We start from the raw sequence: 18,511 nt of genomic DNA, 5'->3' as shown, positions 1-18,511 counted from the left end.
GCTTAAAAGCTCAAATGAGTTCACAAACTTTTCATGGCTCGTGAGCTTTCAAGTCTAGTATCATCATATTCGATACTCGACTCGAAAGCCAAACGAACTGTTCAAGCTCGAATGAGCTCTCGAGCTTTCGAGTCAAGTACTATCATGTTTGATACTCGGCTCGAAAGCCAAACGAACTGTTTGAGCTCGAGGTTAGTTGTCGAGCCAAACTTGAGCTCCAATCGTGAATAACTTGACTCGATTACACTCCTACACTTAATTACGAGAGTCTGGTAAACTTAACTCAAAAGGGTGAAAAGTCAAGCATATCCCTGAATCAAGGAATCTAAGAACATGGTGGTATAAAATCTATAAAAAGAAGAAAACAACCTTTATAATGAAATAAACTTTTGAGATTCACTAGTTTCATGTTATTAACCAGTGGAGAGATGAAGGTTCTTCTTTTTCCTATTTCCCCATCACCAGTATAGAGAGAAAGGTTGTTTCTTCAATATCCAGTCATTCGCAAAAAAATTGGTGAACACAATTACCTGGCAACATAATATAAAATAACCCAATAACGCATTCACCCACCCATCATGAGACAAACACTTGTCAAATCAAGAAACAAAAAGTCTTTCATAGAAAACTTCCAGATTACGCAAATCAATAACAATTTTAGTCACCATTCAATATCCAAGTTACAAATAGGCAACACTTAAGTCATCCATAAATGGAGTACAAACAGTAAGTGTTTGCCAAGTGGTGGTTTTTTCTTCAGCGATAACCTGAGTAATTTTTGTTTGTGAGATAATCTTCAATTTTGTTTTTTATTTTAAAGATTATTTTTTATATAAATAAAGAGTTTTTTTATTAATTTTTAAATATAAAAAAAAAACTTATTCAAATCCAATAACCTCTTTAAATTTAATAAATATATTTTTTATTTTTAAGAACGAAATTTAATAAAAGAGAGAATTAATAAATAAAATACATAAAAACTTATAATTTATTAATTAAAATTATGATAGATAGTGAAATTTGACTCTGAAGATGTACTTTATATTTAAAGGTTAAAAAAAGTTGTTGGAATCTTGTTTTTATGGATAGACTCTTTATAATAAAGAATTTAGATCATATAAAGAGTCATTTGAAGATGTTATAAGATAATGAGGAAGACGAAAGAGACCCCTTCTCTTTTTCCTGCTTTGGTTATGTTGATATTTGTGCTTAGAATTAATTACACAAACCTGCTCTAAGGTTTTAATATTTCACATGTACATATAAAAGATAATTAGGTTAATACAAACACTTCACTCCTTTAACTTCCATTAGGGCCACCTCAAACATAAAAATGACAAGTTTAAGTGTTGGAAGTTGAATTGGGTAAACCTAGGTTGAGTAGTAATTAATTTGAGTGGATTATATTGCTTTGGATTTGATAGAAGAACTTAAATTTGGATTGCAATTGTGTTACATTGTACATTGTTAATTATGGGTGGAAACAATTACGATTAACAATGTACTTCAGCAAGTGCCAATTCCGTTGTTTCTAAACCCATTTTTCACTCTTAGACCGAACATATTGAGTTAGACATGCACTTCCAATTCAATTATTTCTGAAGAAACTTGGATTTGAGGGGGGAAGTTAGCAAGCTGAATATTCATGACTTGTAATTATCTTTGAATTGTAGTCAAAGTGATACACTCAAATTCTACATCTCAGCTCATTATTGTAAGCCATTGGTTGGCTCTCTTTTATATGTTACAGGTTTGCTTATCACAATATTGTTAAGGGACATGTGTCTTTCTATCATTCCTTGATATATATATAACAAATATATGCCTCAAACTCTGATTTTTGAGATGAGATCTACAAATATAGAAACCCTGAATTATATACAAACCTTCTCTATATGAATTCTATTACCTTTAAAATAAGCTAGAAAGTTCAAAACGACCAAGAGTGAACTTAGTTGCCATATTGACTTCACACTGAGCGAGAGAGAAATGAAATGGTTATGACTACTTAAGGCTGCATTTGTTTTCACTATCCTAAACCAAAAGTTTTTGCTAGAAATAATTTATTGGTTATATATATATATATATTTTTTATGAGCTGTGTATTCGGTTAGCTTACGCATACTTCAACTAATCCTATCGAATTCTAGAATTATCAGTTGATAGAGTTTTAGTGACTATTCTATTAACAACCGAGGAGAGACTCGAGCTCAGATCTCAGTATAGTTATAATTTGTTAAAGATAGAGTTATTTGCATATTTTTTTTTTGTTTATGTATATGAACATAATTATATTGGAGGAGAAGCTACATGATGTAAGAGAGTGATCTCAATTTATTTTAATGCATTATAAATTTAGCATACGCCAATCATGCACATATTGGGCCACTGACAAACAATTACAAACTTCACCAGTCATACAGAATTCAAACACAAATATATAGGAAATTGGTAGAGAATGTTAAGCAAGGATCTTATCTATGGGCTGGGCTCCAATTTGGCTTTCTCAGAGTCTTGCAATTGCTGCTCCTTGGCCAATTTCTTTAGTCTGCAGCTCAAGGTCCTTGCTCATCTTCCTCCTGTAACTCTCTGCAATGTGATTGGTTCCCCAGTATCGGCTTCTCCCCTTCTCTGTTCTTCAGTGGGTATACTGTTTCTTCTGGTGCTGGGTTCTGAAAGTTGCAATGGATAATCTGCTACGGTTTGAGTTCACCACTGCTTGGTGATCCGCATTCTTGAACCTCCCATTGCTCAGATACTAATGATAATATTACAGACGGTGTAATGTCAAAATCATATACGAGACATATATTAAACGAAGAATCTTTTATGGCAGACTCTGGATGGATTATATCGGAGGGGGCAAATTCAAATGAATAATATAATTTTGATACAAAATTGTCAGAAACGGTTAGAAATATCTTATTTCCTTTTTTTAGTTGACTGATCGTTTATGATTAATAAAATACTTATCCTCTTAAAAAATACACTTCATTTATTTAATAATAAAAAAAAAAAAAAGTTGGTTTTATTTAGATGGGCAAAGGTTAGTTTACAAAGTAATTATATAAAATTAAAAATTATATTTTGGATCGGATCACCGTCCCCACTGCCATTGCATGGGTGGTCCAATAACAATACCGGCCAACAATTAGTAAGACGATGAAGAAAATAAACACAGCAGAAAATGTATTAAATAGCAGTCTACTTACATGACCATGATCACCAAGGTTGACCACAAAAGCTCCTTCAACGGTTGAACGGTGATCCAAGTATTGCCGTTATCTCGAGTGGCCTGGAGTCCACCGACCTGATCTTGAAGCAAGAGTGTGATGGTTCCTGGATCGGTGTGGCGTTTAGTCCAAGGGTGAGATCGGGTTCTGGGCACGTCGGATAGAATTGACCACAACTTTTTGGTCCATGTCCACATGCTTTGTTAAAGCTTCCCTCTCTAATCCCATGGCCTCAGATAAAACCTCAAGAAGCTTGCATGCAACACCCATCAATTTCTCACTGTACTCCTTTGTTACACCTCTCCATCCTTCTGGCTTGTCGGGCCACCGTGAATAATCTCGGTTCTTAATTGGGTATGAAAAGTATGTCACAATTTCACGCAATCTTGAACTGCTTCTCCCTATAACATGAAAAAAGAAACAGCGTTATATATTTTCATCTTGTATGTCTTTTTAAGAATCAAAATATCCCTACTCTCTCAATTTTTGACAGTGCACTGTGGACTAATTTCTTTGTTTTCAAAAAATTGGAATGGTATAACTTTTTCTCAAAAGCTTTGGTCCCTTAGGAATATATGGTAAACAAGAACAATTATTTAAGATGAAAGCTTTCTTTAGAATACCTGGAGGTGGCTGGAGACAATGAACCCGCCCTTCTTGCCGCCGGACATATCAAACCGAGCTCTCCTTCGAGGCAAAGCGAAAAAATCTCTTGCATGTCCAGTCATATCAGATATAAGCTTAGTGTCAACACCATGATCAATAACCTGAAAAATCCCCCATCTTCACATGCTTTAACAATTTCTTTTGCAAATTTCAGCCTTCTGCCATCACTTCACGATTCCGCCTTGAAATCACCGGAATTTCATTGCTAAACTGGTTGAGGCCACCTTAGGACGCCATCTTCGTCGCGAACGAATTTGGCATTAAGGGTTTTCTCTTGTGCAAGAGCTGTGAGAGTGGTAGGAGCCATCGAAATTGAATTCAATGGATGTTAATGTTTTGTGTGATGCTAATTATGACAAGAGCTGGGCGAGGTGTTTTTATATATTTGGGCACAGGAGAGAGGACAGCTCTAACTACCACCCATGCCTCGTGATCCAGCCAAACCCCTTTTTTCTTCTACAAGTAAACTATAAATTAGGAGTTAACCCCTCCCGATTATTCTTATTATAAGTATTGGATAATGTTACCCCTAATTGCAACCAACTTTTCAAATTATATTTATTTGTATTTTTTCATTTGATGTTCATTTTTTTTTTAATAAAATTTTGAGATTTTACGTTTTCCTTTGAATTTTCAATTTTTTTTTTTTTTAATTTAAATCAGTCAACAACAAATGTTAATCCCAAAAACTGATGAGGATGCTAGTAGTTGTTTTCAAAGTATATCCAAAAATTTAAATCAGCCAACAGCTAGTGTATACCTTTTTTCACTGTAGAGGTATCAAACAGAAATACATCTAATTGAATGCAAAAGTATTAAAACCCCTCAATTCTTGCAGCCACTTCTCTATTTTTTAAGAAATTATTGGGTACCTCCTTTGTCATTAGCTTTTCTTTGAGTCAAAACTGATTGCTGATCAACTTTGACCAGTAACTGATGAATAAATTTGTAGAAAATAGAAACAAGAAATTTTGAAGAAGAATTTTACAAAACAAAAAAAGACCTTAAAAAAATAAAATAATGACTTCTGCCCTTTCATTTATTGAGTAACTACTTGTATGTGAAACTTTATACAAATTTATTAATTAGAAATAAGTTTTTTTAAAAAAAAAAAAAAAAAAAAAAGTAATCGATAACTTCTAGAAACAAGCGTTAGTTGAGGCGAATAGTAGTTTGTTTAATTGTTGGATAAAATAATATCGTAGATTAATCCGAAGAATATATATAAATCTTCCTTAACAAAACTTTAGTTAACAAATAATTTTGAAGTTTTTCAACGGCCTAATTACAAATTGATTAAAGAATAAAAAGCTAACATATATAATTAATAAGGATAATATAGAATATTTTAACACCTAAAATGTAGAGAGATTTTATTATTAAAAGTTTAATGTCATATTTTTTTTGTAGTAGATGGAGTAAGATTCCAATTACAAAAGTCCAATGAATGGTTTAGTATTATATAATGGGAGGAAATATTAAGAGAAGACTGATAAATAATATAATAAAATAAATGCCTCACCAAACATTACAACTAAGTGGGTAATGAATTAGAATTATATTTCTGCTGTCGTCTTAATGTTGTGTTGTGGTCGCGAATTTGGTACAAAAGATTTATTTAAGTAGAGGATGGTGTCAACGGTTAGATGGGGACTCTGATTTTAGCTATTAAAGACGATGAATTGACAAGTGCTCAAATTTTATTTTTTATCACGTGATTTCCGCCTAACAATCTCACTACGCTATCCCAATCCTCCAACCACCTTTAAGATTTCAACAACCCCTACGGATATAGATTTTCTTATGATGAGTTGTTGTAAAAATTTTCTAATCCTTTAGAATTGGGTTATGAAATTAAGTCATTAAAGTTTAAGAAATCTTATGTAACCCTTTAAACATCTTTTGATTTGTAGAGAGTATAATTCACAAAAATGAGTTAAAAGTGTAACAAGCCCTTGTAGGGACTTTAAATAGGGTTTATTTTTATAATTGTGTTTTTATTGATATTTTTAACAGTTTTGGTTTTATGGTGCTGTTTTGATTGGGCTGTGGGGACTGAACTCATGAGACAGCACATTGGTCTTGGGCTGATGCACTGTCGGTGCTGTCCGTGAAAGGCTTCTAGACGGACCTGCACATGGGCCTCTCTTGGATTATTATGTTGATTAGTTATGTAATTGTTAATTAGTTGTTAGTTGGTGTAGTTTTTACTTAGCTATAATACTGAAATTGTACAGTTATCATTAGCTGAATAATAACAAAATTAGTTTTTTACCTTTCAAGCTAAGTTTGCACATGGTATCAGAGCGGGTTTTCAATCTGCAAAATCAGAACTTCGATCGAAAGAGTTAAGCTTGAAATTGAAGACATCACTTCAAGATCGATTGATTGTCTTCATCAATTCGTCAATTTCTCTTTAATTTCACTAAATCTTGAAGAATTCCAAATGTCGAATGTCAGTGACTCAAGCTCACCTCTCTACATCCATCCGTCCACACACCTGATTCGTTCTAGTTTCAGAGCAACTCACTAGAACAGAGAACTCTGGAATATGGAGTGCGCGATGGCAGTCTCTTTAAGGGCAAAGAACAAGTTGGTTTCTAGATGGATTTGTGAAAAATCCAATTACAATCAGTCTTCACATGCACAGTGGAATGATGCAACCCTTAGTCTTGGCTTGGATCTTTAACACTGTTTCGAAGGAAATTTTTATTAGTATTGTGATTTCTACTATTGCACATCAGGTCTGAAAGATCTTCAGAAGCAATACAACAAAGTCAATGGCACAAGAGTTTTTGGTATTCGAGAGAGATAACGAATATGGTGCAAGGAACAAATTCGTTGCAGTTATTACAACAAGTTAAAAACTTATGGATGAACTAAGTTCATTGTAAGTTACCCCTACTTGACAGTGAGTCACTAAACCTATTTGGCTCGTCTCATAGCAAAAACTATCCAGTTCCTGATGGATTAATGATCTTATGCCTTGGTGTGAAGGCAAATTTTATTAATGGTTTCCTCTCCTCCAGTCAAACAAGCATATTCGAATGTAAGTCAAGATGAGAGTCAAAAGGTTTTGACCGGTTCTAATCCAAATACTGAGTTATACACACTATATCGCAAGGAAATCAAAGAAATCAGAATCAAAATTCAAGTTAAAAAGCAAGAGCCTTACATAGAGTGGATTATAGCCATATTGCAGGCATAAAAGAGAAACCTTTATAGTTGCATGGGTATCCAAAGACTTCAGTTCATTAAGGAAGTTTAGGGTCAAGGTAAAGCTAATCAAGTGAATACAAGTCAGGACAAGCTTCGAACACTGATTTTGCATTCGACAACACAAAGGAGGCACTCTGGAAACATTCTAACTCCATCACATATGCACAACTGTTTCATTTGCTAGGAAAGGAGAATTGGGACACCATCTGCTAATTTAGCAGGTAAAATCTTTCCTTATTCAGATTGTAGCATTATGGATGATTGGATCTTGATCCTAGGGCCATGACCATATGACCCATAATTTCAGAAACTTTGAATCTCATGTTTGTAAGAAACCACCCGTAACTAGCTTTAGGTCTCCAATGGAACAAAAACTTCAATTGCCCATTTTGGTTATTGTCAAATTGCAAGAACATTTGTCCCTTGAAAAAGTTTTATACATACCAGATTTCAAATATAATTTGATCTTAGTGTCTAAACTAGCTTTTGATAATCAATGTTGCATTACATTTTATCTGGATTTTTATGTTATCCAGGATCTTTGGAGTGGCAAACGGAAGGGGATTGGTAAGCAATGCCAAGGGCTTTATCATTTCATGCCTTTTTCAAAAATAAAAGTCTGTTTTCCTGATTTTGTTTCAACTTTCAATAAAATCTTAGGCATCCAAGAGTATGATAGTTGTAATAATAAATTAGCATACCACTCTTTCAATGTAGCTATTGATTCTTTAATAAATAAATCTTTTCATACCACAGATGTTGTTTTATGGCATAGGAGGTTAGGCCATGCTCCTTTACTTGTTTCGCAGAAATTAAATCATGCACTTAGTAATGAGCATAAATTCCATTGTGATGCTTGTCCTTTAGCAAAACAAACTAGATTGTCATTTCCTTTAAGCACCACAGACATATCACGTCTTTGAACTATTACATTTACATGTTTGGGGCCCTTACTGAATTGCAACTCAAGGAAATGCCAGATTTTTTCTTACTGTGGTTAACGATTTTACTAGAACAACTTGGCTCTTCCTTACGCAATTCAAGTCTGATGTTTTTCAAACTCTGAAGAATTTTCTGCATATGGTTCAAAATCAATATGGTCAAACACCTAAGTACATTAGAACTGACAATGGAATGGAATTTTTCAATCAACAATGTCATGATTTGTTGTCTGCCTTGGGGATTATACATCAGAGTACTTGTGTTTACACTCCACAACTAAATGGAGTGGTAGAATGCAAACATAGGCATATACTTAACATAGCTTGGGCTTTTAAATTCCAATCACATATTCTTGATTATTTGTGGGGTTATGCAGTTAAGGAAACTGTATACATTATCAATAGACTGCCTACTAGAGTCTTGAACGGTTTATCACCTTTCAAAAAAATTTATGGTCATAAGCCCAAATTAAATCACTTGAAAGTATTTGGCATATGCTGTAAATCTCCCTATGCATGACAAGTTTGCTCCGAGATCCATTCCTTGTGTATTTCTTGGTTATTCTTCTACTAAGAAAGGTTACATTTTGTATGACTTACACTCAAAAACAATATGTGTTAGTAGAGATGTTCAATTTCATGAATATGTTTTTTCCTTTTCTTTTACATCAATCCAATAACCCTCATTTTCCTATTGATTCTTTCATGGAAGAGGACCTTCCAGCATCCTCTAATTACATTCTACCTTCTAATTCTGTTTTGCCCTATAGTTCCACTATTGATCTTCATGAGACAGAACCAACTTTCTCTAGTTCTTCCACCACTTCTTCACCTAATTCTGCATTATCAACATGTCACAATCCAATTAAAAAATCTAGTCGCCCAACTAAACCTCCCATTTGGACTACTGACTTTGTATTTCTCACCTTATCCAAATGAAATCACACTTCTATTGTCAAATATCCCATCCACAATTACATTACATACACCAATCTATCCTATACTTACCAAAAATGTTTATCCATCTTTTCTCACCTTACTGAACCTACTTCTTTTGCCTAAGCATCTAAAGATTCTAACTAGGCGGTAGCTATGCAACAAGAAATTCAAGCTTTGGAAAGAAATGAACATGGTCTCTAGTTCCTTTACCTCCTACTAAGGTTCCCATTGGCTGTAAATGGGTGTATAAGCTCAAATATAATGTTGATGGGACTTTGGAAAGGTATAAGGCCAGATTAGTGGCCAAAGGTTTTACACAACAGGCTGGCATTGACTATGATGAGACTTTTTCTCATGTAGTGAAGATGATAATAGTCAGGTTGGTTTTGGCAATTGCATCTATGAAAGGTTGGCCACTTTTTCATTTAGATGTTGATAATGCATTCTTACAAGGTGATTTGTAGGAGGACATCTATATACATTTACCATGGGGCTTCTCAAATCGGCATGACAAGCCTTTAGTGTGCAAATTGCACAAATCATTGTATGGCTTGAAACAGGCTTCTAGGGCCTGGAATACTAAACTGGCGCATACCTTGTTAACAGGGGTTTCCAACAATCTCCACTAGATCACTCATTTTTCTTTAGAAAACAAAATGGACAGATTGTTATTTTGCTTGTCTATGTTGATGACTTGGTTATTATATTGGTTATTATAGGCAATGACAACTCCATGATCCAAGCTACTAAGGATCTTTTGCATTCTCATTTCAAACTCAAGGACTTGGGATTCCTTAGATATTTCTTGGGATTTGAAGTAGCCAGGTCTTCCAAAGGCATAAACCTATGTCAAAGGAAGTATGCCTTGGAATTAATTGCAGAATCTGGTTTAGCTACTGCCACTTATATACAATTTCAGTAACTATAGTTAATTTCAACTATAGTTAAGTAAACTTAACACCAACTAACCAACTAATTACAATAACTAATTAACTAATTACATAACTAACTAACTAATTACATTAATAACCCAAGAAGTTAGATTAGTTATGTAATTAGTTAATTAGTTGGTTAGTTGGTGTTAAATTTACTTAACTATAGTTAAAATTAACTATAGTTACTAAAATTATATATAAGTGTAATAACTCTGATGTACAATATTCATTGAGCTTAATAATAACAAAATCAATCTTTTTACTCTTCAAGCTGAGTTTGCACAGCCTAGATATAAATCTCCAATGTGCAAGGTAGTATTTGAATCTCCAAGCCTACCTATTATAAGGTTATTAAATTGAACAATTAGACTTTACTCTCACCAATCCCGGTGAGGAGGGCCTATTTATTTTATATAACAACCTACAAATAGCACCGAAGCTTCTCTTCTGGAGGCAAAGCGAAAAAATCTCTTGCATGTCCATGTCATATCAGATATAACTTGTGTCAACACCATGATCAATAACCTGAAAATACCCCATCTTCACTGCTTTAACAATTTTTTTGCAAATTTCAGCCCTTCTGCCATCAGCTTCATCGATTCCGGCCAGTGAAATCAGGAATTTCATTGCTAAACTGTTTGTAGGCCACCTAGGACGTTCTCTTCGTCGCGAACGAATTTCGCATTAAGGTTTTTCTCTGTGCAAGAGCTGTGAGAGTGGTAGGAGCCATCGAAATTGAATTCAGGAATGTTAATGTTTTGTGTGATGCTAATTATGACAAGAGCTGGGCGAGGTGTTTTTTTATTTATACTGTGGGCACAGGAGAGAGGACAGCTCTAACTACCACCCATGCCTCGTGATCCAGCCAAACCCCCATTTTTTATTCCACAAGTAAACTAATAAATTAGGAGTTAACCCCTCCCGATTAAATCTATTACTAAGTTATGCAGTTTAAAGTATGATAATATTACCCCTAATTGCACCAACCTTTTCAATATATTTTCCAGATTTTATTTGTATTTTTTCATTTGATGTTCTTTTTTTTTTTTTTAAATTTTTTTTGAGATTTTACGTTTTCCTTTGATTTTCTTAAGTTTTTTTTTTTAATTTAAATCATCAACGCAAATGTTAATCCCAAAACTGATAAGGATGCTAGTAGTTGTTTTCAATCCAACTATAATTTTAAATCACCCACAGCTAGTGTATACCTGGTTTTCACTGTAGTGTATACAAACAGAAATACATCTAATTGAATGGCAAAAGTATTTAAACCCCCTCAATTCTTGCAGCCACTTCCTATTTTTTTAAGAAATTACTGGGTACCTCCTTTGTCATTAGCTTTTCTTTGAGTCAAAACTGATTGCTGATCAACTTTGACCAGTACATGATGAATAAATTGTAGAAAATAGAAACAAGAATTTTGAAGAAGAATTTTACAAAAACAAAAAAGACCTTAAAAAATAAAATAATGACTTCTGCCCTTTCATTTAATGAGATAACTACTTGTAGTGGAAAACTATACAAATTTATTAATTAGAAATAGTTTTTTTAAGAAGAAAAAAAAAAAAAGTAATCGAAAACTTCTAGAACAAAGCGTTAGGTTGAGGCGATAGTAGTTTGTTTAATTTGTTGGATAAAAATAATATCGTAGATTAATCCGGAAGAATATATATAAATCTTCCTTAACAAACTTTAGTTAACAATAATTTTGAAGTTTTCAACGGCCTAATTACAAATTGATTAAAGAATAAAAAAGCTAACTAATATATTAATAAGGATAATATAGAATTATTTTAACACCTAAATGTAGAGAGATTTTACATTATAAAGTTAATGTCATATTTTGTTGTAGTAAATTGAGTAAGATAATCCAATTCGAATGTCCAATGAATGGTTTAAAGTATATAATATGGGAGGATTAAATTGAAAATATTAAAGAGAAACTGATAAATAATATAATAAAATAAATCCTCACCTAACATTACAAGAAATTATGGGGTATGAATTAGAATTATATTTCTGCTATCGTCTTAATGTGGTGTTGTGTCGCGAATAATTGGTACAAAAGATTATTGTAGATGGATTGGTGTCAACGTGGTTAGATGAGGGACTCTGATTTTAGCTATTAAAGACGATGAATTGACAAGTAGCTCAAGATTTATTGTTTTTATCACGTGATTTCCGCCTAACAATCTCACTCTACCATCCCACCAAACCCTCCAAGTCCAACCCTCACGGATATGAATTTTCTTATGATGAGTTGTTGTAAAATAATTTCTAATCCTATTAGAATTGGGTTTTGAAATTAAGTCATTAAAGTTTAGAAATCTTTGTAACCCTTTAAATATCTTTTGATTTGATTTTGATTTGTAGAGAATAATAATTCACAAAATCGAGTTAAAAGTATGTACAAGCCCTTGTTAGCGAGCTTTAAATAGGGGTTTTTTTTTTATAATGGTATTGATATTTTTAACAGGTTTTGGTTTTATGGTGCTGTTTTGATTGGGCTGTGGGGACTGACTCATGAGACAGCACATTGGTCTTGGCTGATGCACTGTCGTGTGCTGTCCGTGATAGTTTCTACGACGGACCATGCACATGGCCTCTCTGATTATAATGTGATTAGTTATGTAATTAGTTGTTAGTTGTTGTTAAGTTTACTTAACTATAGTTGCTGAATTGTATATAAGTGTAATAACTCTGATGCACGTATCATAAGCTGAATAATAACAAAATTAGTCTTTTTACTCTCAAGCTAAGTTTGCACATGGTATCAGAGCGGGTTTTCAATTTGCAAAATCAGTGAACTTCGATCGAAAGAGTTAAGCTTGTAATTGAAGACATCACTTAAAGATCAATTATGTCTTCATCAATTCGTCAATTTCGTCTTTAATTTCACTGAATCTTGAAGAATTCCAGATGTCGAATGTCAGTGACTCAAGCTCACCTCTCTACATCCATTCGTCCACACACCTGATTCCGTACTAGTTTCAGCAAACTCACTAGAACAGAACTCTGGAATATGGAGTCGCGCGATGACAGTCTCTTTAAGGGCAAGAAACAAGTTAGGTTTCGTGGATGGATGTTGTAAAAATCCATTACAATCTCTTCACATGCACAGTGGGAATGATGCAACTCTTTATTCTTGGCGTGGATCTTTAACACGGTTCGAAGGAAATTTTAATAGTATTGTGTATTTTACTAGTGCACATCAGGTCTGGTAAGATCTTCCGAAGTAATAACAAAGTCAATGGCACAAGAGTTTTTGGTATTCGTAGAGAGATACGAATATGGTGCAAGGAACAAATTCGGTTGCAGTTTATTACAACAAGTTAAAAACCTTATGGGAGAACTAGTTCATTGGTAAGTCTACCCCTACTTGACAATGAGTCAGCTAAAGCCTATTTGGCTCATCTCAATTAGCAAAAACTATTCCAGTTCCTGATGGGATAAATAATCTTATGCCTTGTGGCGAAGGCAAATTTTATTATGGTTTTCTCTACCTTCAATCAAACAAGCATATTCGAATGTAAGTCAGATGAAGTCAAAGGTTTTGATCGGTTCTAATCCAAAACTGAGTTATTATAGCACTACTTTCGCAGGAATCAAAGAAATCAGAATCAAATTCGAAGTATAAAAGCAAGAACCTTACATAGAGTGTGATTATAGCCATATTGCAGGGCATAAAAGAGAAACCTGTTATAGGTTGCATGGGTATCCAGCAGACTTTCAGTTCACTAAAGGAATGTCAAGGTCGAAGGTGAAAGCTAATCGTGAATACAAGTCAGGAACAGCTTCGAACACTGATTCTGCATTCGACAACAACAAAGGAGGCACTAATCTGGGAGACATTCTAACTCCAGAACAATATGCATAGCGCTTCGTTGCTAGGAAATGAGAATTTGGGACACCATCTACTAATTTAGCAGGTAATCATTTCCTTATACTCAGATTGTAGCATTATGGATGATTGGATTCTTGATCCAAGGCCACTGACCATATGACCCATAATTTCAGAAACTTTGAATCTCATGTTACTAAAGAAACCACTCGTAGCTAGCTTTGTAAGTCTCCCATATGGAACAAAAACTTCAATTGCCCATGTTGGTTCTGTCAAATTGCAAGAACATTTGTCCCTTGAAAAAGTTTTATACATACCAGATTTCAAATATAATTTGATCTAGGGTCTAAACTAGCTTTTGATAATCAATGTTGATTACATTTATCTGGATTTTTATGTTATCCAGGATCTTTGGAGTGGCAAACGGAAGGGGATTGGTAAGCATGCCAAGGGCTTTATCATTTCTGCCTTTTTCAAAAATAAAGTCTGTTTTCCTGATTTTGTTTCAACTTTCAATAAAATCTTAGGCATCCAAGAGTATGATAGTTGTAATAAATTAGCATACCACTCTTTCAATGTAGCTATTGATTCTTTAATAAATAAATCTTTTCATACCACACTTAATGTGAGTTGTGATGAATAATTGTTTGTGTTTTGGTTTTGATTGACAAATTTTATGTGAATTGTGATGAATTGATTGAATTCAAGTGTTGCTTATAGATTATAGGTTATGAGTTACATTGGACACAAATGAATGAATAATCAAAATTTGTTAGGGGTGTATTTGTAATTTTTTAATTTTTTTTTGTCATTTTTTAAACTAATAGGGGGGTAATTGATTTTTTATAGGGTACCCGGGAAAGGAACCGGAACCTGCATTTCAGGTTCCGGTTCCTTGAATTGAAGAACCTGTACTATACGGTTCTGGTTCCTTTTTTTGGGAACCTGCACTGTGCGGTTCTGATTCCGGTTCCCTCGAAAAGTGTAGGGTACCCGAAACCGCTCACCCCTAATTATATACAAACCTTCTCTATATGAATTCTATTACCTTTAAAATAAGCTACAAAAAGTTCAAACTGAACAAGATGTGAAACTTAGTTGCGATATTGACTTCACATTGAAATGAGTTATGAGTACTTAAGGCTGCATTTGTTTTACTATCCTATCCTAAAAATCCAAAAGTTTTTGCTAGAAAAAATATTATTGGTTATATATATATATATATTTTATGAGCTGGTGTATTCGGGTTAGCTTACGCATACTTCAACTAATCCTAGAACTATCAATTAGATAAAAACTTTAGTGACTACTCCTATTAGCAACCGAGAAGGGACTCGAGCTCAGAATAGTTATAATTTGTTAAAAGATAGAATTATTTGCACTTTTTGTTTATGTATATGAACATAATTAAATAATTGGGAAGAGAAGCTACATGATGTATAAGAAGTGATCTCAATTTATTTTAATGCATTATAAATTTAGCATATAGCCAATCATGCACATATTGGGTCACTCATTGGGTCACTGACAAACAATTACACAACTTCACCAAGTCATACAGAATTCAAATACAAGCAAAATATATAGGAAATTGGTAGAGATAAGTTAAGCAAGGATCTTATCTATGGGCTGGGCGTCCAATTTGGCTTTCTCAGAGTCTTGCAACTGCTGCTCCTTGGCCAATTTCTTTAGTCTGGCAAGCTCAAGGTCCTTGCTCATCTTCCTCCTGTACATCTCTGCAAATGTGATTGGTTCCTCCAGTATCGGCTTCTCCCCTTCTCTGATCTTCAGTGGGTATACTGTTGCTTCTGGTGCTGGGTTCTGAAATGTTGCAATGGATAATCTGCTACGGTTTGAGTTCACCACTGCTTGGTGATCCGCATTCTTGAACCTCCCATTGCTCAGATACTAATGATAATATTACAGACGGGTGTAATGTCAAAATCATATACGAGACATATATTAAAACGAAGAATCTTTTATGGCAGACTCATGGATGGATTAATATCGGAGGGGGCAAATTCAAAATGAATAATATAAAATTTTTGATACAAATATTGTCAGAAACGGTTAGAAATATCTTATTTCCTTTTTTTAGTTGACTGATAAAGATAATATAAAAGATTTATGATTAATAAAATACTTATCCTCTTAAAAAAATACAACTTCATTTATTTAATAAACAATAAAAAAAAAAAAAAAGTTGGTTTTAATTTAGATGGGCAAAGGTTAGTTTACAAAGTAAATTATATAAAATTAAAAATTATATTTTGGATCGGATCACCGTCCCCACTAGCCATTGCATGGGTGGTCCAATAACAATACCGGGCCAACAATATAGTAAAGACGATGAAGAAATAATAAACACAGCAGAAAATGGTATTAAATAGCAGTACTACTTACATGACCATGATCACCAAGGTTGACCACAAAAGCTCCTTCAACAGGTTGAACGGTGATCCAAGTATTGCCGTTATCTCGAGTGGCCTGGAGTCCACCGACCTGATCTTGAAGCAAGAGTGTGATGGTTCCTGGATCGGTGTGGCGTTTTAGTCCAAGGGTGAGATCGGGTTCTGGGCACGTCGGATAGAAATTGACCACAACTTTTTGGTCCATGTCCACACATGCTTTAGTTAAAGCTTCCCTCTCTAATCCCATGGCCTCAGATAAAACCTCAAGAAGCTTGCATGCAACACCCATCAATTTCTCACTGTACTCCTTTGTTACATCTCTCCATCCTTCTGGCTTGTCGGGCCACCGTGAATAATCTCGGTTCTTAATTGGGTATGAAAAGTATGTCACAATTTCACGCCAATCTTGAACTGCTTCTCCCTATAATATGAGAAAAAGGAAACAGCGTTATATATGTTCATCTTGTATGTCTTTTTAAGAAATCAAAATATCCTCAACTCTCTCAATTTTTGACAGTGCACTATGGACTAATTTCTTTGTTTTCAAAAAATTGGAATGGTATAACTTATTTCTTCAAAAGCTTTGGATCCCTTAGGAATATATGGTTAAACAAGAACAATTATTTAAGATGAAAGCTTATCTTTAGAATACCTGGAGGTGGCTGGAGACAATGAATCCGCCCTTCTTGCCGCCGGACATATCAAACCGGAGCTTCTCTTCCGGAGGCAAAGCGAAAAAATCTCTTGCATGTCCAGTCATATCAGATATAAGCTTAGTGTCAACACCATGATCAATAACCTGAAAAATACCCCAATCTTCACATGCTTTAACAATTTTCTTGCAAATTTCAGCCCTTCTGCCATCAACTTCATCGATTCCGGCCAGTGAAATCACCGGAATTTCATTGCTAAACTGGTTGTAGGCCACCTTAGGACGCTCATCTTCGTCGCGAACGAATTTGGCATTAAGGGTTTTCTCTTGTGCAAGAGCTGTGAGAGTGGTAGGAGCCATCGAAATTGAATTCAATGGAATGTTAATGTTTTGTGTGATGCTAATTATGACAAAGAGCTGGGCGAGGTGTTTATTTATATATTGTGGGCACAGGAGAGAGGACAGCTCTAACTACCACCCATGCCTCGTGATCCAGCCAAACCTCCTTTTTTTCTTCTACAAGTAAACTAATAAATTAGGAGTTAACCCCTCCCGATTAGATCTATTAATAAGTATTGGATAATGTATACCCCTAATTGCAACCAACTTTTCAAATTATATTATTTGTATTTTTTTCATTTGATGTTCATATTTTTTTTTATAAATAAAATTTTGAGATTTTACGTTTTCCTTTGAATTTTCTAAATTTTTTTTTTTTTTTAATTTAAATCAGTCAACAACAAATGTTAATCCCAAAAACTGATGAGGATGCTAGTAGTTGTTTTCAAAAGTTATTGGATCCAAAGAACTTTAAATCAGCCAACAGCTAGTGTATACCTGGTTTTCACTGTAGAGGTATACAAACAGAAATACATCTAATTGAATGGCAAAAGTATTTAAACCCCCTCAATTCTTGCAGCCACTTGCTATTTTTTTAAGAAATTATTGGGTACCTCCTTTGTCATTAGCTTTTCTTTGAGTCAAAACTGATTGCTGATCAACTTTGACCAGTAACTGATGAATAAATTTGTAGAAAATAGAAACAAGAAATTTTGAAGAAGAATTTTACAAAACAAAAAAAGACCTTAAAAAAATAAAATAATGACTTCTGCCCTTTCATTTAATTGAGTAACTACTTGTATGTGGAAAACTTTATACAAATTTATTAATTAGAAATAAAGTTTTTTTTAAGAAGAAAAAAAAAAAAAAAAGTAATCGATAACTTCTAGAAACAAAGCGTTAGGTTGAGGCGAATAGTAGTTTGTTTAATTTGTTGGATAAAAATAATATCGTAGATTAATCCGGAAGAATATATATAAATCTTCCTTAACAAAAACTTTAGTTAACAAATAATTTTGAAGTTTTCAACGGCCTAATTACAAATTGATTAAGAGAATAAAAAAGCTAACATATATAATTAATAAGGATAAATATAGAATTATTTTAACACCTAAAATGTAGAGAGATTTTACTATTATAAAGTTTAATGTCATATTTTTTTTGTAGTAGAATTGAGTAAGATAATCCAATTACGAAAAGTCCAATGAATGGTTTAAAGTATTATAATATGGGAGGATTAAATTTGAAAATATTAAAGAGAAACTGATAAATAAATATAATAAAATAAGATGCCTCACCAAACATTACAACAATAATTGGGGTAATGAATTAGAA

General features: G+C 33.7%; 1 protein-coding gene and 1 pseudogene across 1 annotated transcript; both read right to left on the bottom strand.

The window, feature by feature from the left end:
• Positions 1 to 2,472: 2,472 nt before the first annotated feature.
• LOC116139363 lies at positions 2,473 to 4,232 on the bottom strand (annotated as a pseudogene).
• Positions 4,233 to 15,290: 11,058 nt separating this feature from the next.
• Positions 15,291 to 17,263, bottom strand: LOC116139362 (naringenin,2-oxoglutarate 3-dioxygenase). Its single transcript, XM_031425041.1, has 3 exons — positions 16,838 to 17,263; positions 16,178 to 16,606; positions 15,291 to 15,682 (listed from the first exon to the last, which is right to left on the bottom strand). The coding sequence occupies exons 1-3, from the start codon at positions 17,195 to 17,197 to the stop codon at positions 15,380 to 15,382; spliced, it is 1,092 nt and encodes a 363-aa protein (XP_031280901.1). The 5' UTR covers positions 17,198 to 17,263; the 3' UTR covers positions 15,291 to 15,379.
• Between the last annotated feature and the right edge of the window lie 1,248 nt (positions 17,264 to 18,511).

Source organism: Pistacia vera, unplaced genomic scaffold (genome assembly GCF_008641045.1).
Source record: "Pistacia vera cultivar Batoury unplaced genomic scaffold, PisVer_v2 Contig350, whole genome shotgun sequence".
NCBI lineage: Eukaryota > Viridiplantae > Streptophyta > Magnoliopsida > Sapindales > Anacardiaceae > Pistacia > Pistacia vera.
This window is presented reverse-complemented; position numbering and strand designations above follow the sequence as displayed.